A 24,463-nucleotide genomic window follows, 5' to 3' on the forward strand; every position below is an offset into this window, starting at 1 on the left:
TGGTTCATATGCAGTGGACTGTCTGTCAAGACTCATCAGACCCTTTTTGGCAAAGCTGCTCTCACATGTCATTCAGTCTCTAGCTTGTACCAATGCAATGCAGCTTTGCATTTGTACTTGCTGAAATATTTGATGCTTCTGCTGAAATAGCTCTCCAGTCTGCCTAAATCTCTTTAACTGATGGCCTTGTTCTCAAGTGTATTGTCTGGTCTCCCCAGTCTAGTGTTGTCCACAAAACTGGTGAGCAGGTATTTGTTTTCTTTCCCCGGTTTCTTGATAATTCCCACAACAGACCCCTGAGAACTCATAACCAGCCTCCAGGCAAAGTATGAACCACTAATCACTAGTCTTCAAGTCCAATGATCCAGTCAGTTATTAATCCATAGACTAGTCTACCCACCAAGACCGCAATGTCCCAACCAGTATTTGACAACTGCATTAATAAAGTCACGGTAGATGACACCCACCGCTGTACTTTAATGCACAGATCTAAGTCTCTTTATCATAGAAGACCTTCAGTCAGACATTAAAAAAATCTTCCCTTTTGTAAATCCATGCTTACTATTCCCAGTCACTACCACCATTATACTTCCAGAAACAGTTTTTTGCTGGAAAGTATCTGTATCTTGAAGATGGGTGGAACATCTGTCTTTCGTAAGTTATCAGGGATCTTCTTTATATCCATGACCTTTCAAAGATGAGAGTGTAAGATTCTAGTATGACATCAGCCAGCATATTCAGATGCAATCCTTCTGGTCTCATGCACTTATATGGGCTGAGATTTCTGAGGAGATCCATGACTCAATCTTCCATTACCAGCAGTCCTCCTCCTACTCAGATCTTGTGGTTCAAGGTTTCAGAGAATTGGTTAGTGAAAACCCACACAAAGAAAGCTTTAAACAGCCAGTACAGCCTTACCTGTACCTACTGTCAGTAAGTCATCCCATCTATTCTGCAATAGACCACATTTTCAGCAAGTATTTATTTACTAGAAATGCTGCAGTAAGATCTCTTATTGCTTCTCTTAGGGTTAGGATTTGCAATTGTTAACACTAAGTGAATTTGACATTCCTAATATGATCCAAACATGTCCTCCTTTGTAGCCTGTTTTTGCTTTAATCTCTTGTGCATTGCCTGGTTGCACCAGAGGTCACTCATAGGTTAACTGGTTAGCTAAGCTAGTCTCCTGATACATTTACATCTAATAAGTACAGAGGTGAACTGCTCTTGTGTTAAGAGGCTGACCTTATGTCTTCCTTAAGCTCATTTTTCCCACTGAACTGGGATTTGCTTTTCTGCTTCCTAGGCCTCTTAAACCAAAGCAAATAAACACACACTGTTTTTCCTAAGGCTTAAACTTTCAAAAGTTAATTACCTGAATTTAGGGATTTCCAGGTGCTAACAGCGTAGTGACTCCAGTCCTACTGGAAACTTATTTGTCCTATGCAAAAAATCTCCAGACTTGTATTAAAATCTAATGCAACATACTTAAATTATTGCTACAAGAGTCCTTTACTGTTACATGTGCCTATCCACTAGTCACATCTCAGCTTGCTGAAAGTAGACTTCAACATTTCCTGCTTCCAAAGGATTGAGCTCATCACATAGCAAGGCAGATGACAGAAACAAGGGTGTGGATCTGAGACCTGTGATTAATGGCCGAGAGTGCTGGTACAAAGCAACAAATTTCTGGGGCTTGGAGCTGAGAAGTCAGGAACTGACTTCCTCAGAGGAAGAGGAGGTCATGTCTGTGGTGCCACAGAAGCAACAGGTAAAGTAATTGGTATGGAACACAGACTGGAAACCAGCTCTTAATATCTTGCTGTCACTACAGCTATGCAACTCTTACGGAGATTCCACTTTCTGTCAGCACATGCACAAATGGACAGGTCCTAAAGGTTTATGGGTTGAAGATGAACCAGGTTGAGGTCAACAAAATCTCCTTCCAGTTAGTTTTTATCCCAAACAGCAGCAACAAAAGATATTTCAGAAAGTTCTGTTCTGATTGTTACAGTTGCACAACTGAGGCTACAAATTTGGAAAAGTTGTTGTCTGATCAGCCTTAAGACCACCCTCCTTTCTCTTCCCGTATTAACAAGTCTTATCATACCACCCTAATTGCAGGAATTAGTTTATTTTTTTCCCCCTACAGGGCTTCTTAATATTCATACTGAGCTTCCCAAATGCGCCAGTTATACTAACTGCTGAAAAAGCATATGATGTAAATGCAATATGTGTGTGAGAGTGCACCACAGAGGACAACTAGAGGAGACATTAGAATATACAAGAAAATAAATTCAATGAGAACAGCTGCATGGCATATTCTTTCATGTATTATTATCACTTTTTTTTTTTTTTTTTTTTTTTAAACAGTGTTTTCTTCACAATCTTTGTTTGGAAGCAAGTTACGCTGTAGTAAAGAAAAGAGATGAAGAAAAGCATAGGAGGAAAAATCATTGAAGAAACTGAGGATGACTGCTGTAGTACTGAATTAATAACAAAGTAAAAAGGTTAGGAGGAGGACCAGATGCCAGAGGACAGAAGGTAAATATAATCAGCCTCTGAATTTTAAAGTGCCTGCATGCCAGAGGTCATCATGTCTTCTGGCTATCAAATAAGTGAGGTTTTCTGAGTTTAACATCATCCTAGGCTCCTTTCTGCTATCAGAATAGCTTGAAAGCCCTGAGAAAGATGGTAGTCTGTTCACTGCAAATTTATTCCTACCAATAACCATTCTTAGTGCAGAATGGGAAAAAACAAATCAATTAATGAATAGCTTCTGCTATCTTGGAGAATCTTTAAGCCATCCAAGGAAATGACCTATCAAATAAATAAAACTGTTGAATCCGTATCATGGAAAAAATAAAGTTCCTGTTGGATCAAACACACCTATAGTTTTAAAATATTATGTCCTCTTCAATTGACACCCACAATAAACAGAAACACAACAGCTAAAGAAACCACAGCTGGGAAAATACCTTTCCTGGCTACCACAGTTAGATAACTAAATAGGCTAACTACTGAATTGTGCCTTAAATAATGAACAGACCAGGTTTCCGATTCTGGATTAAAAGCACAGGTGAAATGAAAGATATTTCCCACTGTCTACCTCCCAGCCCCTGGGTCTAACTGTAGTCTCACTTCCAATGAATGCTACCAACCAGAACCAAAGCAGTCAGACAAATATATATAGATATATAATGTATAGTATATAATAATATTTATTATATTTAAAATAAAATTTATATATATTTCATCTCAGAAGCTGTTCAAACAAAGTGGTCTCTCTCCACTTAAGTAGCATACCTCTTCCCAAAAAGCAAAAGCATCTCATGGCAAGATGCTTCACTGCTTCTTTATTATGTAGCTATCCTCTTTACTTTCCTTGGTATGATTGCTAGAAGCAGACAGTCTCCCTGATCCCCTGCATTTGAGCGTCCCCAATTACCCTCAACATTCCATTAAACAAAATTGTTATTTCAGAAAACTGGAGACTTTGCTGTACCAGACTTCTTTCTCTTTCTGTCGTGCATATCTGCTCACAAAAGTTCTTACATCATCAAGATGCATTCCTGAGCCAGTGTTTTCAAAGGCAGCATCTCCAATGCCAGTTCTTCCTATGTGCTCCCTGGAAAAAAGGCTTATTGAGCCAATTTCTGCAAAGCCTGATGTTCCAGTCAGTCAACTGCATGCACCTATTGCTACAAGCTTCTAGCTTAGAAGCCACCACTGTACTGTACTTTTACTGCAGCCTCAGAACCATCTTTTGCCATACCAGAACACCTACCTGTCTCTTTCCTCTGCGACCTGCAACATAACACACCTGTAACTAAGCCCAGGAGTTAAAAACTGCCGCAAATTTCAAATGCTAGAACCTATATCATTAGCCACATCCTAGATAACCTAGCACTGTATTTCCCACCCTATTAGAACCATTTAATGATGAAATAATCTGAACAAGCAGTAAAAATATAAATATGTGATTGCACGGGACAGTATTAAGGGAAATCAGAGCAACACAGAGGAAGACAGGAACCGTGACAAAAATGGCTCTGGTTCCTACACAGGCTTAACTGTGCTCCCAGCTACCATTTTTGCTGCTCCTCAGATCCCAGCTGTAAATGGCGGAGTACACCTCAGCAGGGTGTTGCAAACATAAGACTGTGTGATGTTGCACACCTTCAGCAGTAAGCCATGTAAACAGACCAGGTAAGAAGGAACAGTATCTATTCCTGTAAAATAGGATAAAGCATAAGTACCGAACAGGGTGAGGCAGCTGGGGTGGGGAAACAGACCAGACAGGAATGGGGAGATTCCTACCGGGAGTGAGATTCCTGTTTCATACAGGACTCTTGTCTGTTATTGTTTCCTTCTTTCCCAGTCTGCATTAGAAGCAGGAAGAGAAGGAAACGACAAGTAATTTGTAACACAGTGCTAGACTTGGATTTATCAAGTCAGCCTTTGATGACTCTCCTGAACTTCTTAAAGCTATTTCCTCAGCCATGAGCACATCACTCCCCCTCCCTTTCAACCACGTGGTGCTTATAGCACTACACTAATTCCACAGGTGCACCTACTAGAATTCCCTTAATTTTTTTGCCTTCCCGTTCAGCCCAGTCTTTCTTTCCTTTTTGCTCAGCCTTACTAATATTCTTCTTTACTTCTCCAGCCATGTCTTTTCTATCAAGGAGGAAATCCCAATTAATCTCCTCCCTGTGAGTTTACTTCTTTGAAATTGCTACTGTGTAGCAGTTACATAATAATAAAAAAAGTAACATGGCTTAGTCCTTGAAATTTGCTAATCAAACTGAAAACAAAGATTTCTGGCACCATAGTGACAAATAACAAAAAGATTGGGAGATAGATGCTAGATTAGGTTTCTGGAAGCAGATTCCAAGAAAGGCCTTTTCGATTATTGCACAAGGTTTTGTGCTCTTCTCATCCTACACATGCCAGTGATCAGGATCAGGAAACACCCATACCAAGGGAGACACCTAAAGCCAGACAATCATTAAGCTTGACACTGGGCGTGCCTTCATTAGCAGTGCTAGGTGCGTGAGAGCTCCATTTAAAAAAGATATAAGATAGCAGTTTACTTGTAAAACAGTGAAGGCCTTTCCCCACTTGTTGCCTAAAGCTTTCAACAGGCTGCGAGCAGAGATGATCAGGTGAGCACTGAGCCTCCTGAGGTAACTTCTCCATTCCCCTTTCACCATCACACCATGCTGCAAAGCCAGCCTCTCCCTAATCACTACATGAGTTCCTACTAATGACAACAAGATGCAGAACTAGGATGCATTAGGACAGGTTCCCAAGCAGAATAGGTACTGCAGAGAGACAACATTAAAGAACTGGGCTCTTCTGGCAAAGGAATACCTTTGGATTTGTGATGCTGTACACTAGTTGTTCCACAAAATGCTCACATAAATGTAAAGTATTGGTTTGAATGAAAACAGCTTGAGAAAAGGGACTTGGATTTTAAACTGCACAAGGCTGGACAGCTAACATCAATGAAGCAGGTATTAAGCCAACAGTGTAGTAACATCTATACTGTAGTAACACACATCAGGAAGACAGCTTCTCCTGCCTACATTTTTTTTTTCTTTGTTATATTTGTACAACAATAACTCTGTCTTTGAAAACCTCTCTTCACACACTCAGCTTCCCACTGGCGATTCATACGTTACATAGTTGACTCTGAAATTAGTTAAGATTTAAAAGGAAACTTCTACCTTTCAGATTTTTGGCCTTGATATGAACTAGAGAGTTGTTATTCAATAAAATACATTGCATGAACATTCACAACCCTTACTGCAGTGTAAGATGATAGAAAAAATGCAGTATCACATCCTGAGATTGCAAAAGTTAATACACAAACCAATGCCATACCACCTGTTCAATGGATACTAAGACCTTCATAAAACTACCCTAATAAGCAATGTTACAAATAGTTGTTTTCAGTACTGAGATAGTGAGTAGCCAAATCTTACCTTAATTCCTTTGGTAATTCCATTTTTCTTACAGACTCCACTTTTTAAGACGTTATTCTGTTTCTGATGGTGATGATGATGTAGATGTCCATTACAGACAGCACTGGGATTAGCCATCTGTTTAAATTAGTCAGATTCTCAGTTCTTAAGGGTGTCTCAGGTCTTTCTACAGTAAAAAAGACAGCGGGATGAACAGATAAAGTCCTTAGTTAAGGCCTGAAAGGTATCCAACTGGTCTGTCAGGATTTTCCAGGATGAGAGGAGGAACTATCTTTTGCAATATCTGAGAAACTTAAAACTCCTTCTTCCATACACCTTCAGTTCCAGCAACCTAGAATGGAAAATGCATAGCAGAAGGTGTACTCTCAGAACCTCTGAAAAACACTCCTCATTGTCGGCTATTGTATGAACACAGCTTTTATGAGTCAACAAGGCTGCTGCAGCTATCAAGAAGTGGGTGGACACAGAGGCGGAGACACTTAAAGACATATTACCTCCTAAATACCTCCCAGTGAGGAACATTACACTTTTTTTTTTTTTTCCCCTTCTCAATCACACTCCACACAGAGCTGTGTTACACCATTTAGGGCAGAGTAATAAAATGCTTTGCTAAATTAAACAAAATAATCTGTAAATTTGCAAGCTTCATCTTATGAAAAGTATGCGCTGGCTGGAAAAATGTAGTGTTTCACCAAGTAGAACAGAACACTTCTCTTTTTCTTCTATTTTTAAATCTTTTAGAGTCAGTAATAGACACAAAATTAACCTTCAAAGGAAACAGAAAGCATATCAGTATTAAAATGAAATCTTTACCTAGAACTAGAAACAATTTATTTGGCCCCATCTTACAGACACATGCACGGGTGATTACTACAGTGAAGTGGCCCTTTAAACTCAGTTTGGCATGCATTAGGTGAAATTACAATCAGTGAGAACCTGATTTTTATAAAGTATGTCAATTTAGGATTATTATTGTACTTCAGATTTTAGTGGCAAGGCATAAAAGTAAAGGTGTTCCTGGCAACATGTGATAGAATCCCTTCCTCCTGAAATAATTAAAATTAGTATGGAAACAGATTAAAGGAAAGCTATATAATAATATCAATTTTGGGAACCAGTAAGGATGAAAAGTTAGGAGAATAAAAATATGTGGAGTGTTTTAATTGGAAAAAAAGCACACGCCAAAAAACCCCTATGTCATCTTGGAAACAAAATGCAAGCGATATATAGAAAATACAGCCTAAAACTGGAGGACATGATGAAGGAGATTAAATACGACATGAGCCACTGAGAAAACATACAGGAACACACAATGCATTGACTTTGAAAACTTCTCTTAGCCACGTATTGAATTGCTAAAACATATTTTTCCTTTGAAGAGGTTTGCAAAGTAGGATGCCTGCATATGTTGAGACCAAAAGCTCACTAACGCAACGCAGACCTGAACTGAACTGCATTTAAAGGGAATACCTATGTATTTATTTCTTCAATTTGCTCGTTTCATACCACTTTCCAATATGCTGAGTTTCCCATTAAGGTGTGTAGTTAACCTCCACAATACATTACCTGATAGCACTTCAGATGTGAAGAAATCCATCCCTTATTAGATTTGATTTTGACCTCCTTGGAAAGACTTCTACTTACATATTCCAATTAATAAGACAATAACAGTTTTACTCAAGAAAGCATCTCCTTAACTGACTAAAAATAAGAAAGAAACAGTAAAAAAAAAAGAAAACCAATGAACCCAAAACAACATATTTGGCTTTGTAGTTAACACCAGATTGTGCATCAGAACTCAGATTTCCTGGATTTTCTTTTTACTGATGTGATCTTCCTATGCAGGAATGCCTCATTTCTGTACAACTCAGTTTTTTCGTAGGCTTCATTAAGGCATCTGTGATAATAAGTTGGAGAATAACTCACTTCAGTCCCTGGAAGAGTGATGGAACAGCTTGTTCTGGATGTCATCTCCAAGCAATTGGAAGAGAATGTTATCAGGAGTAGTCAGCATGGATTCCTCAAGGGGAAATCATGCCTGAAAAACCTGATAGCCTTCTACAATGTCATTGCTAGCTGGGTAAATGGGGGGAGACCAGTGGATGTTATGTACCTTGACTTCAGCAAGGCTTTTGACACTATCTCCCACAACATCATTGGTAAGAAACTCAGGAAACATGGAATAGATGAGTATATGGCAAGGTGGATTGAGGGCTGACTGACTGGCAGAGCTCAGACTGCTGCCATCAGGGATGCAGAGTATGTTTGGAAGCCTTTAAGTAGCAGTGTCCTGGGTCCAGTCTTGTTCAACAGCTTCATCAACAACCTGGATGAAGGGATAGAACCCACCCTCAGCAAGTTTGCTGATGATACAAAGCTGGGAGGATTGGCTGATACACTTGAAAACTGTGCTACCATTCAACAAGACCTGGACAGACTGAAGAGTTGAGCAGAGGGGAACCTGATGAGGTTTAACATGAGCAAGCGTAGAGTGTTGTAGCTCAGGAGGAATAATTGCATGAATTAGTACAGGTTAGGGGATGACCTGCTGGAGAGGAGCTCTGTGGAGAAGGATCTGGGGGTCCTGGTGGACAACAGGTTGGCCATGAACCAGCAGTGTGCTCTTGTGGCCAAGAGGAGTATCCTGGATACAAGAGAGTATCCTAGGGTCCATTAAAAAGAGCACGGCTAGCAGGTTGAGGGAGAATATCCTACTCCTCTACTCTGCCTTGGTAAGGCTACATTTAGACTACTGTGTCCAGTTGTGAGTTCCTAAGTTAAAAAAAAAAAAGACAGGGACACCCCTCAAAGGAGTCCCAGTGGAGGGTCGGAAAGATGGTAAAGGGTCTGGAGCATCTTCCATACAAGGAAAAGCTGAGTAACCTTGCTTAGCCAGTTACTGTTCATTTTGACTGTGCTATCATAAAGGTAAAACAAGAACATTTGCCAAAGTAGTGGTTCAGCTCCTTGGCAGCTTCCAGCAACTCAGCTAACAGTTCTGCCAGGTAGACTTCCCAGCAGACAGAGCACCTTCTGGGGTACAAAGCGATATTATCAACATGTATGTCTTATTGGTTTCTTTTCATTCAGTTTTGTGGGATGGGGTGGGGGGAATCTCTGATTACATAACAGATCATGTAATTCTGACTATTACATTCTGTACTTGTTATTCATTTCAAGACCCATGAACAAAGTCCTTTTGTATGAATACAGTAGTGAATTAAATATGCTATATGCTTAGTTTTCAGTGTGTCTAACAAAATGATGCCAAGCAGACAGAACTAAAAAATAAAGAGACTACATTTAAATGTGAATTTAAACAAGCAATTTTTAAGACCCCAGAGAACAGCTGTCCTTTTGGACTTCTTGTAACCATACTCTAACAGCCAAAGCTCACAAAACAAGTACCACTAGGGAATGCATAGGTTCCCTGCCCTGACTCTATCTGGAGCAAGTGTTTCATATAAGGGATGAATCTTGCCAGATAAACACATTTGATCTGTAAACAGGACATGGTATTGCTTCTGGAGAATAAAATGTTAATTTGGGCCCTTTAGAAACCCCATCTTACTGAAAGCCATCTGTTACTCAGGCCTCTACATCTATTTCTATCATGCTACTTCTTAGCTGCGCCTAAATCAATTATTTAAATATATGGGAGTCTCTCCTGCTCGGACACTGAAGGAAAGACTTAATAACTGTGTTACAGAACATCAAAACCACAAATATTCTCTTTTTACCATTCTGTAAAGTGAAAGAAAAAAAATAATCATGCTAACTATAAAAGAACTGTGTGTATTTTAACTGCAGGGAATCCCAATCCAATGAGTTTCATTTTACTAGCTTAGGTACTGGTCAGAAGTAAAAGTTAATTTTTGAACACTGGCAAGAGAATGATGAATTCTGAAGGCTAGTAGCAGATCACACGTGTCCCACAGAGATGTTGCCTAAGTTTGTAAGATATACCTACCTTTAAAAAAGTGCAATGCTGCAAGAACATATGAGAACCAAACGTAAACTGTAATTCAGAAGGATTCCACAGGATTCCTGTTCATCTTAGAGAAAAGTTAGTTATGAAATGGTCTTGCAATCTAGTTGCAAGATCCTGATAATTTCAGTTCATGACAGGTGCAAATTTACATGCCACAAGCAACAATAATGGCCTACACAAAGACACCTACAAGCTTTACGCTTAACTTTCCAGGACAGATAACAAACAGGAGATGAAAAAGACTTGGGACATCAAACTCAATTTTGTTAAACACCGTGGTTTTCATAATGCTTCAGCTAAGAACAGAGTATACCCCAACGATGGAATAGAACGACAAAGCCTTCCTGCTATCCCGATCACTTCTCTTACAACAGAAGTCCATGCTATTATCCCTATGAACCACTGAGGACTTATTCTCAGACTAGTGTCCCAGGATGTTCAGTTTGGCACCTGTGAGACATGGACATCTGAAACAATTTCTGCCTCATATATGCTCATGAAAACCATTGTATAGTGACCTGTAAAGCTGAAATAAATGAATAGAAAGATACCAGAGCAATGAAGCAACATAAGCAATGGCAAACGCCACATGGCAGCTGGTCAGTCATCTTCTCAGTCTTCCCAGATTCATTCAGAATTCACTAACTTCCTAAACATTCAAACAGAAGGATCCCATATCGATATTTGCTGCTTTAAACCTCATCCAATACATCTGTGGAAATGGGGATGGATGTCATTCTTCACTTGGGTGTAAAACTGTACATAAATGTTGAAGGAAGGATCTCCTCAGTGCCCTTGCACAACCACTCCTTGAAGGACATTTAAATTTGGTTCAGGAAATAATCTTAGAGCATAGAATTATAGAATATCCTGAGTTGGGAAGGATCCATCTTAGAACTAAGGCCCATGGCATGAGCAGGTGCACCCAAACAGTGCTGCAACAGAGGACACAGTAAAACAGGCAGGGCTCTGCTACAGCAACACTCCTGCCCAGCTTGCATAACCTGGATGCCAGATATATGCAGACTGTGCTGAGTCAGCAGCAGGGCTACATCCCTCCAAAGTCCTTCAGAGATGAGGCAGCTCCATGAGCTTTCAGGGATCCACTCCCAAAGTGGCTAAGAGTAACAGCTAATGGCAGCTTGAAAAATCAGGCAGGGGCAAAATAGGCTTGAGTTGAGGAAGTGTAGAGTATCTAACTGAGAGGCAGCTTGGAAGAGAAATTCCAGAAGACAGGCTGAGATCTCCAGAGCAGGGTGCTCCTGAAAACACAGTAGTCTGAAATCAGGCCGAGCTAAGCCCAGGACTGTAAGGAGATGAGGCTGTTTCAGGCCTGTCCAAAGGCTGCAGAAAGCAAAGTTAAAGGCTAGAAAGCCCAAAAAACCAAAGGCCCATCTGAGTTCAAAGGAAAAATTTTGACAGAGACTGAGATAAATATCAGGAAACCAGAGAGATTAAAGCACAGGATATGCAGGGAATTAATGTATAGGAATACTAAGCAAGAAACATGGCTGAGGTGGCATGATGCAGAATAGATGAATTGCAGAGGGAAGACAGGTGTGGACCTGGAACCAAGAGCCAGAGGAGCAGGCAAGGATACTGGGTGCAAGCCTACTGCAGTCTGCTGTCAGTTCAAGCTCTCAAACACAGTTTCTTGCCAGTTATAATAACTTTTCTGAGTAAAGCAAGAATGATATCTCAGCAGTTTTATCCTGTCAGTGTGTACAAATTACTAGTGTTCAGAAGGAAGAAACTTTATTCCTGTCTACGTAAACTTATTTAATTTTTGCTTTACACTTGCACATCAAGTCTTGATGGGTTCCCCCTGTTCTAAGGGACATGGAGATGTCCATTCTGCAGGTAGAGGTCTGTCCTTCCCACCTCAGACTTAAGGGGAGTGGAGGTCTCTCTATAGGCTGATGGATAGAGAAGTGAGAGAAGTGTTACTTCATAGCTGGAAACATGACTTCAGGCTGAGCATTTGTTTTTTCTAGGAGACAGTATTAGCAATTTCAATCTCATCTGATAATTATAAGATTGCAAGAACATCGATAACTAAGGAAAGAAAGCCTGTTGTGCAAACCTACAGTCCTTATGGAGAGATCTTCAGACTTGAGGGGTATATAAAAAACTATACATTTAATTTGGTTTACTAGAAGAAGCCACAGCACTCTGCAAATTAAGTTTTTCAACTCTAGCAGACCAGGTGAAGAAGTGCTTAAAGAGACTCTTTTTCCAGATAAGCCTTGCAAACTTGTTGCTATCTCGTACAGCAATGGCCTGGAAAGATATGCTGATATTTATTACGGAGGTGCTGTTGCCAATCAGCTTTCAGGTTCAGATATCAAGGAGTGGCACTGCTCTGTGGGAAGTCACCTATACTTCCACAAAGGAAATACGAGACTCCTCATTTCATCTTGGATTAGATAATTTTTGAAGGTCCTTTCCAACAGAACTCTTCTATCCTTACCTCTGTCCCCATTCGATTCTCTGCCTCTAAAAGGAAAAGAAACCGGCAAGCCTCCAAAACTCAGCTCTAGGCGGTCCAGAACAGGTGGTACCTTTAAAAGCTCAAATGCCTCATTAATCCTCCCCAGCTCTCTGCTGGATGGCTCAAGGGAATCTCTTGGGAAACAGTATGGAGCAAGCAGAGACTTGATTTTCACACTATCTGAATTTCATATGTATTACTTTATCATCACGATCTGTGGTTTCTTTCTTCTCTCCCCTTCAACAGATTTTTGTGGATAGGCTCTCAGTAAAGCACAAAGGGATTTGGGCCTTCATTCATCTTGCTTGCCCTTAAAATCTTCAGGGAAAAAAAAACCAACACCAACACCACCACAACAGAGTAGCCACAGAAAATGCTGAGAATTCTTACTAGATGTTATTAATATAAAATACTTGCGTGGGTATAAATAAGGGAAGAGATTTCCAGATACGATCATATGCTGCTCAGCCAAGCAGGGATACATAAAAATATTTATTGGGAATCACAGTTTTCCTTTGATTTGAACATATCAGAGCTTCAATCACACCCCCAGGTACTTATATACCCCGTACCAAACCTACATACCCATGCAGCAAGCTTGCCTTTCATTGAAAAGCAAAACAGACTGCAGCAGAGTATTTTGCTGTTGGTATCAGTGCTCTCAGAACTACACTAGTTTTATACGCTAGTGAAGTTAATTTGGACAGACATCTTGCAAATTGCCAGACAATCACTCTGATAACCCAAGTACCCCAATTTGCAGTGGACACATCTAAAAGCCCCAAACCAAACACCGTATGCATAACATGTCTCATTTTAATGCTGCATTCTATAAGATGCATTTAGTGTTCCAGTTGCTACAGGGAGATAGACTGAAATCTCAACATACAGAGAAGCTAAAAGGTTATGCATGCACTAAGTCCAGCTGTTTTACTAACCTGAATTAGGTGGGACACTATTACATCCAAATGCCAGGTCATTCGATAGTTGGGTGTCAAGATCTTTGTTTAGGTGCCTTGTTTACATCATTTGTGCTTTTGCAACCTTAATTGTAGCTGTTAGAGAAATTCAGCCTATTTCTTGGTACCCTCACATGTAATTCCTTCCTTGAAGTTTCACTTTCTCTTGCATAATAGATACACGTTATTTATTTAAGTCACTCCTTGTTAGTGGATTAACAGCAGTGTAAATAAACAACCAGTTGTAACAGATGTCTTCAATTTCAATTCTTTAATTACAACATTTGTCAAGTAAGTGTCAGCAACTAGCACCAGCTTTAGTGGCTTTTTTCTTTTTAAGAGACTTTAGAGTATTAAATCCAAAGATTACATGCTATATGTCAGTGGAAGATGACAGATTGGCACTTTATAGCCAGACCTAAGCTTCATTTATTAGCACATGAGCAACATTTTGTTATTCTTGAAATGATAGGAAACATACACATCAAGTTTTCAATTCATGTTCCAGAACCATTAATGATGGAATCTACTATTCAGACCAGGGTTTAGATAAAATTAATGAACTACTCCCAATTTTTCTATTACTAATAAAAAGTACATGCCTTAACTGCACCATTGCCTGCACTAACTTGGTGATAAAAACAAGGGAGAATAAGTTTTGAGTAGGAAAAAAACAAAACACATCAGGCATCCAGGTAGCCAAGTTTCTTCTAGTTAAAGAAAGCTTGCAGGTGTATTATGATATGAATCGAAAGCATCATGTATCAAGATAACTTGGTTACCACAGTTAATAATTTGGGGTATTTTCTTGGCGTATGAAGCTTACAGATGGTTTTGGAAGTCAATTAGACTTGGAAGACTGTATCTGTTTGGATAATTTAGGTCTGTTATATCCTAGCAAAAATTTAGTGTTCATAAACTGAAAAAAAACAAATATTTAATACGCTCTAAAAAGTTCACATGTGCCCACTGACTCTAGATACTAATTTAGAGTAATGAGGCTTCAAAGTTCTCCTTTCTTCCCCTTTTGTTAATTTTACCAGAAAACTTGAATCCTCAAACCACCTGTACTCTGTATTAACAGTGTGCCACTATCGTAACCTATTCTACAGAAATTCAAAGTCACAGTTATGCTTTCCTCTGAAAATACCTACTCAGCTTTAACATTATCAGTAGTTATGTACCTTACAAAATCATTTTACCATTGGTTTTCACAATTTACTGGATGCAGCTAATACCAGGTATGGAAATATAAAACAAACTTAAAATAATTATGATTTTAGAGCTTTTCCTTTCCTAAAATTTCAGATGCTTTTGAGTCCTATTGTTATGTACTGATGCAAAACCCATCAGTGCTCAATATTCTCTTGTACCTGAAAACTGGTAGTCTTCTGACAGAAATTTAAGTTCCCTCACTCTTAACTCATCATAGTTAGAATTACAGGCTTTATTGCAATATTCTCTAAGTACTACTGTAGAATTTGCGAAAGTGCAGGAATTTCTCTAAATTTTTACTTCCAAAGAATTCTGCCAACTCTTGAACGCAGACAGAAGCTGTTAGAAAGTTTTCTGTAAAAATCTCTCAGATGGACTGACAGATTTTCCCTCAGGTAATAAAAAAGGAATACAATACAAGCTGCTGCACTTTTGGGGCGAAAGTATCAGAAATTAATATGTTAAAATGAAGGTTAAGTTTCAGTATTTAAGAAACTATTTATACACTTAGCTACAAATTAAATAGTGCCCAAGTTAGGAGTCTAGAATCCCTATTGAAGTTATGACATGAGGTAGAGTCCTCCAGAAGCTCAAGAATCAGAAGCTTACCTTCTTCCACACAACATGCAAGTGAACTGGCAGATGACCTCCACACCAAAAGAGCAGTCAAGAGTGGAACAGGTAAAAAGTTTATCACTTTATCACTCAAGGAAGTGATCTGGAATTTATCCATATGTCTGCATCCAATCTGGGAAAATAAACAGTCAATTATATCCACTTTTTATTTACTAACCAAGCAATTTTATTCATTTAATGCTTCTTTTTGATTCACTTCTTTAAAATCAGTATTCTGTATACTGCTATTCTTTCCAAACTACGCCCCTACTGAAAACAACACGTTCACTAAGCCACAGAAGATACATCATAAAATTTATGAAGTCTCATACCAATATAACTCATACCAAAAACCTTGTATTTGGTGGTCTATTACCATCTTCGCCACAGGCCCAAGTAGGAAAAAGACCAATAAACATTCTTTTTAATTTTCTGGAACAAAACCTGTTTTTCTGTAATTACAAAATGTACCCCTTATTCTCTCTTGATGTACAATAAGAATGAAAAAGTTTGCAAGCCATAAGCACACACTGTCCCCATGGTTCCTAAAGTAATATAACTTGAATTTGTCTTTTGCATGCATTAAGATGTCAATCATCTGTAAACGCTCATAATGTTAGGAATTTGTTGGAATTCTTTATTTATAGCACATGAATCTGCTTCGGAATTTGTACACAAACCAAAGACATTATGTGGCATCTCATATTTAGTCCTTGCAATGATTAAAACTTAATGAATTGGACAGCTGAATGCAGTTCTGTCTCTACTAAACAAAGAAAAGAAAAATCTGTCTTTAATGTTATAGTCAGACAAAACCAACAGTAATACAGAAAACTGGACCTAGGAAAAAATTACAACGCTACAGTGACCAAAAGTCTGCTGCAAAAAAAACAGCAGTAAGCATAAGTAGGCCTACTATACCCTTCTAGCTTCTTCCACAGTAAATATCATGCCATTACTATATCCTTAGCTACTATTTGGTAAATCAAATTTGTAATTCTTACTCCTTAAATGAAAAACTTCATGTGATTTGATACCTAACTTCTCATCCAAGTCAAAAGCAGAAAGAGCTTTACAAACACCCAGGTAGTTGCTACAACTGTTTCTTGGGACATTTCTCTATTGACATCTTTCATCGGTGATATAACCTCTACAGCTGTCCAAAGCAGACTCCAGCCTTCTTGTGTAAGAACTCCTGTTAGTCAGGATACTCTGTTTGCAGGTCTCTGCAATCTGAAGTAGGCCAGTGTGGCATTATTTCAACTTGCTGACACAACTAAACAGATTGGACAATGCTGTGTTCTGTGTCAATCTGTTGGCTTGCCTGGGCTACACTGAGTGAAGAGAAATTGTCTTGGGCCACATATAACATTTATAATATAGTTTACGTACATGGCTCTGGGACCAGGTGACAACTAGTAATGCTACTTAAAGAAGAAAAAAAAAAAAGAAAAAAGACAAATGTGTCATTGTGAAATAGTCAAAATACCATTTTTAACAACAACAAAAAAGTTAACTTTTCCAAATCTTACACAGTGAAGCACATCAGGTGATTAGACCTTGTGAAGTTAACAGCACTACTCACCCAAGAGTAGTTATGCTTCAACACCTTTTTATTAGCATCACTAAACTTAGTGACAGTAAATTACTTGCCCTTCCCACTGCCAATGAACAAATCATTTCAAGATGTGACACAGAATTGGACTGTGTTAAGCATGACTCCATACACGGATTAACCATAGTCTAATTTCTCACTGCTATTGCCTATAGTTTTGATATTCATTATTTGAGTTCTGTCCCTACTCCTTTTCTGGGAAGTACACGAGACATACATACAAAAAATGTCCATTGCTTATCAGTCATAGTTAAAGTGCTGCTAGGTAAGTTGCCCTATAAAAGCTAAGATATTTACTTGGCAGTCTCACAATACTTTACTGTTGTTGATAGTTTTTCCAAAGAGATAAATGAAATTATTGTTCAATTTACCTACGTACTGTAAAGATTCCAAAGGTTTTCTAGATCCAATTTCTTATATTTCAACATGAGCAGAAATTCTTTAGTCTGAACTTCCAGAGTTTTGCTCTATCCACAGCTATGTAGACTTCACTGCTATTTTGTTTTAAAAAGACTTAGCCATATTTTTTTTCCTCAAATTTGCTCACCTTTGAAGTCAATGAAGCTCTAAACAGGTACGAATGTATAGATGGGAGGAAAAGAGTCTGAATGAATTTAAAATTAAAAAATTAATCCTAAAAATCAATTCAAGATTTTAGCTTCAGTCATGAGATTTTCATTAAACACACATACATATGATCAGAGTATTTTACATCAAGAAATGACACTGAAAAACTAAAGCTTCTCTCCAGTGTCACTTATTCATTCATTCTTATACTCCATATGACCTCTAACTGTTACATTATGAAAGGTGTGTTCGACAGATCACAGGAAAGAGCTGGAACCAAAGTCAGTTTTTCCAGTGTCTATAATCTTGTTTTGAAAGAAACCCTTGAGTCAAAGAAAGATGCGTATATTATGTTCTATTAGCGGAGAAAGTTAAACAAGCTGGGACTTGATGTACTTTAGTCAGGCTTCATTCTACTTTCCAGCTCTGAGAAGCTGGGAGCCCTGTGCTTCCTTTAGCTTGGGAGGTGACTTCTCCAGCAATCTTTAGCAGCCTTCTTGAAATGGATTTCCAATCAACCTTTTTCCCCCCCATACATGAGACTGTAATCTAGGACGATTGTCTTGTGCTGCCTATTTTAACGCTGTTTGAATTTCAAGCTATTAAGTGATCAGCTATAACTTGCTCTGAGACGAATGTTCCAGGGTTCCTTCAGTTGCAAAGTTGCTTCAGTTCCAGAGTTCTCATTACAGCTAACAGGTGTCTAAGACAGCATTTCACCTTTAACAGCTGCTTCTCACACCAGTTGTTCACTGGCAAACAGCAGCTGACATCAATGATTTAGAGTAGCATTAATGCAGTTTCTTTGCATATTGTTTTCTTCAGAGGAGGAGAACTTGCTTAAAATAGAACAGAAATGACTCAGTATTTCTCAGTGGGAAAGGCACTGTATACTTAGCAGAGGAGGATACTAGAATTCCTTTCCATTGAAAAAGGTGGATAGAAAGACAGGGTGGAGCAGGAATAGAGAACTGGCATGGGAAATTCTTAAGAATGAGGTTTACTATTCTGCTCTTGTGAAATAAATAGGAGAAAGGTTTCTTCTTTCCTTCCCACAGATACTGCCACACTACAGATCTTGTTGCCTCTAGCAGGCTATTTAGCTCCCCAAATACCTTATGCTAGTAAGGGAGACAGCTGAGCCATGACCATTATACTGTCCCAGGTGCTAACTGACCTAACTTACTGCCTTCTTTTACATTCTATTTAAGGCAGCTCTCAAACAAATTGATAGTAGATTATGTGTTACTACATAAGAAATACATAACTCTGATACAGTTATTACCCCTTAAAAAACAAAACAACTTTTCTCCATACCCATTGCCACATCACTGTGTCCGAGGGCCCTTCTGCTGCCATCTGCTACATGGCAACAAAATATAACGTGATGTTACATTGTTCAGCCTCTACTGCCATCGCACCAACATCTGCCTCTGACATTGTGAGCCAAGAGAATAAAGTAGGAGGCATTACTTTTGGAGCAGCCCTTGTAAATACTTACATTTTCCTCCCACATTCAGCATGGCCAGCTGTCACTTTTTCATTGTCAGTCTCCTTGCATTTAGTGTTTTTGATGTTTGTTTGTTCATCCTATATCCCCACCTCCTGGAGCAACAATGCCATTTTAAGTTTGGCTTCATGCTTCTTTGTTGTTGGTTTCTTTTTTTTTCCCCATTTGTTTGCTTTATGACAGTAGAGGAACAGTTGAATTGGGGATTTTTCTATTTTCATGTGCTCCTCTACGGCCACAATGGCAACAATATGTTCTCTTAATGAAAACTGAGATTTTCAGATGAAAAATAGCTGTAGGAACTACGATTCAAGATAAATAACCTATACTATAAAATCCAAATCAAGCCTGAAGCCTTTGCAGTTCTGGGTATGGAGCATTTCTATAGTATTTCTTCTCCTCTGAGGCTGAGTTCCAGTGTTTCTTTTCCCCAGTAAGACCATGTTTGTAAATTGTGTTATAAGTTTGTAACTGACCTTCTACACTTGAATTCTGTTTTCATAGCTTCGCTGTAGATAGGAAGCAGTTCACATTACCATTTCTGCTGTCTGGGGAACAAAAATAACATTTAATTGATTTTTTTTCCCTCTGTTTCAATATTCCTTGTGAGTCAAACTTAGAATCATTTAGAATTATTTTTATTTTTTTTTTTTCCCTGAACAAAAACTTAAATCCATTCTAGCTACCAATTTTTGTTTATCCTTTACATTTGGCCCTAGGGAGAGAAGATCCCATAATTGATAACTAGTGTTTATAGTAGGGGACATGAGTTCAAATTAATTCTCTGCCAGACTCATAATAGAGCTACCCAGCCCTTTCCTGCAGCAGGGACTGAAACCACTCAGTTCAGTATCTGTCTTTCACTCTCCCACACTGCATCCAAATGGAGTTTTACTCATGTTCCTCTGAGGAAATAGAATATAGTTAAACAGATGCAGAAATACTCAGGACTGAGCACCAGTCTTGGAAAATAACTTCTGAACTTCCTGAATTCTCTATTCCTCAGAGTTTTGTCATACTTCCAATTTTTAACATACCCTGTTAATAGCATATTTGTTGCAGTAATTGTAACATGTGGTAAAAATCAGCTACAAATCCACAGATCACAGGTCTCAAGATTTCATTCTCTTTAACTCAAGAATATATATATATATTTTTTAGAGAGCATTTCCATCAACACAGGGCTCAAACAGGCTGCTAAAATAGTACACTGCAAAATGCAGGCTCTCGACCATAGCTGTACTGGTGCTCGCTCTCAAGCTTAAGCTTCATAACCAGTAGGATGAAAAAGAAACAAATCCTAGCAAAGCACGAGAATTAAGCAAAGTCTGGAAAAGCCCCTCCATACCAACTGCCATGCATTCCAGTTTTCAGTCACTTGCTACATTATGCTCCCCAAACACACAGAGAACTGAGCATTTTTTGACACACTGCATAGCATGAAGATACCAGCACAAATACATGCTTTTTTGTTCATTAGCTTTTTACAGTCCTCAAGAATCCTGTTATCTACTAAGATGTCACAAAAATGAAGCTTCATTTTCATCTTCATCAAAAACCTGTTACAAAGCTGGATAAATAAAAGGCTCTAAAATACACTCATGTGAATGAGCATGTGCTGACCTCTGATGGTTATGAGTGTGTATGACACAGTCCTGAAATTGCATCTTGGGAGATCTTCTTGAGATAACACTGGCATATCAAGAAACAGGATCTTGTGAGAAATAACTTATAAGGAGATTCTGGGATTATTATTGTTTTGAACCATCATTTTCTTTTGAAAAGAAAGTGAAAATGTGGGAAAGCCAAGATAAGAGCTTGCAGAAAAAGTTATTCCCAATGGAAACTCTTACAGCTGTTCAGAAATATCATCAAAAGGCTTTATTAAAATACCTTTCCACCTTATTTTTTCTATAGAAAGAAACCAATCTGATCACATGGCTGAAAACATTTGAAAGAAGAAAAAAATATTGTTAACATTGTTGTGGATGCTGCATTCAAAATAAACCACGTAAAACATGATTCTTAGCACTACTGAAGTGTGAGGAGCACATGGACTTAAACCTTTAGCAGTGCATTAGAAAATGATTAGCATCATCTCAAATGTGCTCAACTGGGTGAGAAAGGAGGGAGAAAAGGAACGGGGGGAGAGGGGAGTGGAGAAGGAAAGGAAGAGACAGAAAGGGAAAAGAGTGGGACAGAGGAGAGGAAAAAAGTCTTGTCCTCTTGATGGCTTTCCCTGCGGCAAAGCAACAATTTCTACAGCTTTTTCTAAAGGCCCCACTAGCAGTAACTTTGAGCCTCCTTAGTGGAAATGCTGCTCATTATTAAACAAACAAAGCTACTTGAGCTTCGTGAAGACAGAATCCCCATAACTCTGATAAATAGGCTTTGAGAGCGAAGGGGACAAGTGACAAGTGCTTCAGTTCACTATATGCAGAAAGAAGTAGGCAAACCAAATATCCACAAAACTCTATTCAAGTGCCACCTGCTCCCTTTATACATCTAGAGTCACACGTGTTGACTTGTGACACAAAGTTAAAAGCTAAGACATTAAAAGTTGTAGTCTGATTCTCTGTGCTTACACTGAATGGCTGAGGAGGAGCCTCAGCTTTATTCCCTCCTGGCTCACTGCCACAGCTGATAAAAGCCCCTGCTACAGCTGCAGGGCACAAGTAATGGTCCCAATAGAAGCGTTCTGTAAATTGAAGTTTCTGTTCTCATCTACCTGCTCTACTTTGAATAGGTATGTTCATGAAGGTGTAATAGAGGAGGTGACCTGGCCTCCTTTGTGACAATACTCTTGGCAGGCTCAGAAATGACAGAGGCATCACAAACACAAACATCAAGACACACACTTAATATTAACATGTGACCAGCATCACTTCTGTTCTACACCTCAGCTCCACGTGCAGCAAAGCTTCCTGCTAGACCCTTTCCATACCCTTCAGATGTGACAAAAAGAACTGCAGTTAGCTGAAAGTAACTGTTCCCCACGCCTCTCTGCAGAAAAGAGTTTGGAGAATCAACTTCAAGAAGTGGTGGAAGATGAAAGTCTTTCTCACTCAATAAATCAAAACTTCAGTATTTGCCCAGATCCAATAATAAAGAAGTGGAGCTTTAATAATAGCCCATAGCAAATTCCAATGTAGTAATCACCCAGCATAATTAGGATTCAGTGTAGGAACAAGGAGCCCTCACATCCTCACATTGACTTAAATATGTTCAGCATGGATTTCCTACTGTCTGTTAGGCTTCCATAGAACATAGCACCAGGAACATTTAAAAGACAAAAAGCTCTTGGCACCTATAATTGGTTTGAAAACACTTTGGACTTAAAGTTGAGTCCAAAGGTATCCAATTCCATAGAAAGATTCCCATTTATTTTGGTGGGCACTGAACCAGGCACTTGAAGCTCAAAAACATAGATGGAAATATTAAACCAGCTATAATATTTCCATTTTGTTGAATAGACTGACTTCATACCATTTCATTTTGTCCTAAATTCGAAGGAAAAAAAACCTATCTTGAAATAGTAAACAGATCAGTAATTCTGTAATGCCTTTGATAATCTGATCATATTAAACCTGAAAATAAGACACAGCATGCTGCCAAAATAAAAGAAAATGAGAAAGTCAGAAGTAAACCAGAAAATGCAAACAAATCAACTCATTGATTTTGGAAACATCTACAAGAGTATTTGATGTGATGGGAATAGCCTTGTGAAAAATAACTACTCTGAGGAAACTAAAATTTTCCAAAAGGAAAAAAGACGGCAATTACAGCAGTCTTGGCATAGCAACCCTGGTACTCCATGCATTACCAAAAGCCTTTCCTGAAATACAGATGTTTAGCTCCTCTACATGGAAGGAACAAAGAGGGTTTCATGCCAACTTCTTGTTGATAATGCAAGTCCATTTAGAGATCTAACAATGTTAGTTATAAATCTGAGGAGCCTCAATACTGCATGACCAGGATAGGGATTCTAAAGGGTGAACTTTGCAGTCAGGACCTGAATCTTTTAGAAAAGCTTTTGCTAACCATGGCTAGATGGAATCTGATACAAAATAAATAACCTCTACTGAAAAATACCTTAAACATAAAGCAGTCACTGAGTTAAAAAACACCAGAGAAAAATCTCTCAGGAGTTTTGCAGTATATCCCCTGCACTTACTTTCAATTCAGAGAAATTGGGCTTTGGTAAAATTAAGAACCTTGTTTTGTCTGATATGTCAGATGTTCGTACTGTGCTGAAATACATCTGTTTAAGAGGTTTGAACACAGGCAAGTATGATTCCATGCAAAAAAAAAATACAGAGTACAGCAAGTATGAAAAAACTTGAATTTAGATTAAGACACTGTATAGATTTTGAGAGGCAGGTCAGATGTGCTATAAATGGAGTGAGAAAACACAGCTGGTTGGGAAAATACAGTACTTGGGTAAAGTCTAAAATCAACAGAAGGAGAACTCAATCACAGGTGAAGGAACATAACATCACGAGTGACTGAACTCACAGTTCCTCTTACCAGCACAGTGTTAAAAAGCAGCACCTGGGCAGCACCTACAGATCTAATGCTGCATGGACAACAAACACCTGTGGCTAATAAATCTTTGAATTACAGCCTACTCTCACATAGAAACTTCTCAGCAGCCCAAAACATATGCATTTCCCCTCTTTCTTTATTAGTAACTGCAGCTTAGGCCACTGCGTGGCCTAAGAATACACTGTGTATTCTCATATATACATTTAGATAATTTAAAATTAAATGACACACACACTGTATTGGTTTTAATTTCTGCCTGCCCTGGCATAGGTTGTGCCAGCAGGAGAATGGATATACCCTACAGCATCTTTCTACCCAAATTGGAAAGATGTGGATTTGATGGGTGGACTGTTCAGCGGATGGAGAACTGGCTACAAGATTGAGCCCAGAGACTGGTAGCCAATGGCTGTACAATCAACAAACATACAGTTAGCAGAGCAGCAAGCTGTTTTATAGTTAGAAAGACGATCATGGCAGAAAGAGATAATAAAAAAATAAATGAAATGCTCACCCATGTCCTAGGCTCACAGTAGAAAACTCCAAAGGGAGCAATCTCCAGAAAGAAATCCTTCCACAGAGGCAATCAGCCCTTAAATGTGATATAAGTGAGGTGCAGCCAGGCTCCAGCCCTTCTTGTGGCACAGCTGAATTGCCTTCACCTGTGCTCCCAGGGCTGACTCAGTCCTTACCTCAGGTGATCAATCAGTGGTTCAGTCTGTGACTCAACAATTCCCACACAATGGCTCCATGTCTGAATGGAGATCAGTGATGAGAGGTGTTCCACAGGGGTCAGTGCTGGAGCTGATATCTTTAACATCTTCATTAATGCCATAGACAGTGGGGCTAAGTGCACCCTCAGCAAGTTTGCTGATGACATCAAGCTGTGGGGTGCACTTGACTCCCCAGAGGGATGATATTTAAAGGTCCCATCCAACTCTAAGGATTTTATAGATCAACTTTGAGCA

At 38.9% G+C, this 24,463-nt stretch overlaps 1 protein-coding gene across 5 annotated transcripts in view; it reads right to left on the bottom strand.

The window, feature by feature from the left end:
- SPTLC3 (serine palmitoyltransferase long chain base subunit 3) overlaps positions 1-24,463 on the bottom strand; it is a 189,743-nt gene that overhangs the window by 69,039 nt on the left and 96,241 nt on the right. For 2 of the 5 annotated variants that reach the window (XM_015857148.2, XM_015857153.2), the window contains 2 exons: positions 15,256-15,394; positions 5,991-6,321 (listed from right to left, as the gene is read on the bottom strand). In XM_015857148.2, coding sequence (XP_015712634.1) covers positions 5,991-6,107 — 117 coding nt within the window. In that variant the 5' untranslated portion in view covers positions 6,108-6,321; positions 15,256-15,394. Of the gene's footprint in view, positions 1-5,990; positions 6,322-15,255; positions 15,395-19,429; positions 19,504-24,009; positions 24,128-24,463 lie in introns of those variants that run through there. The other 3 variants (XM_015857151.2, XM_032443441.1, XM_015857154.2) reach the window with 3 other exon arrangements.

This window comes from Coturnix japonica, chromosome 3 (assembly GCF_001577835.2).
Source record: "Coturnix japonica isolate 7356 chromosome 3, Coturnix japonica 2.1, whole genome shotgun sequence".
In the NCBI taxonomy this organism is placed as follows: domain Eukaryota; kingdom Metazoa; phylum Chordata; class Aves; order Galliformes; family Phasianidae; genus Coturnix; species Coturnix japonica.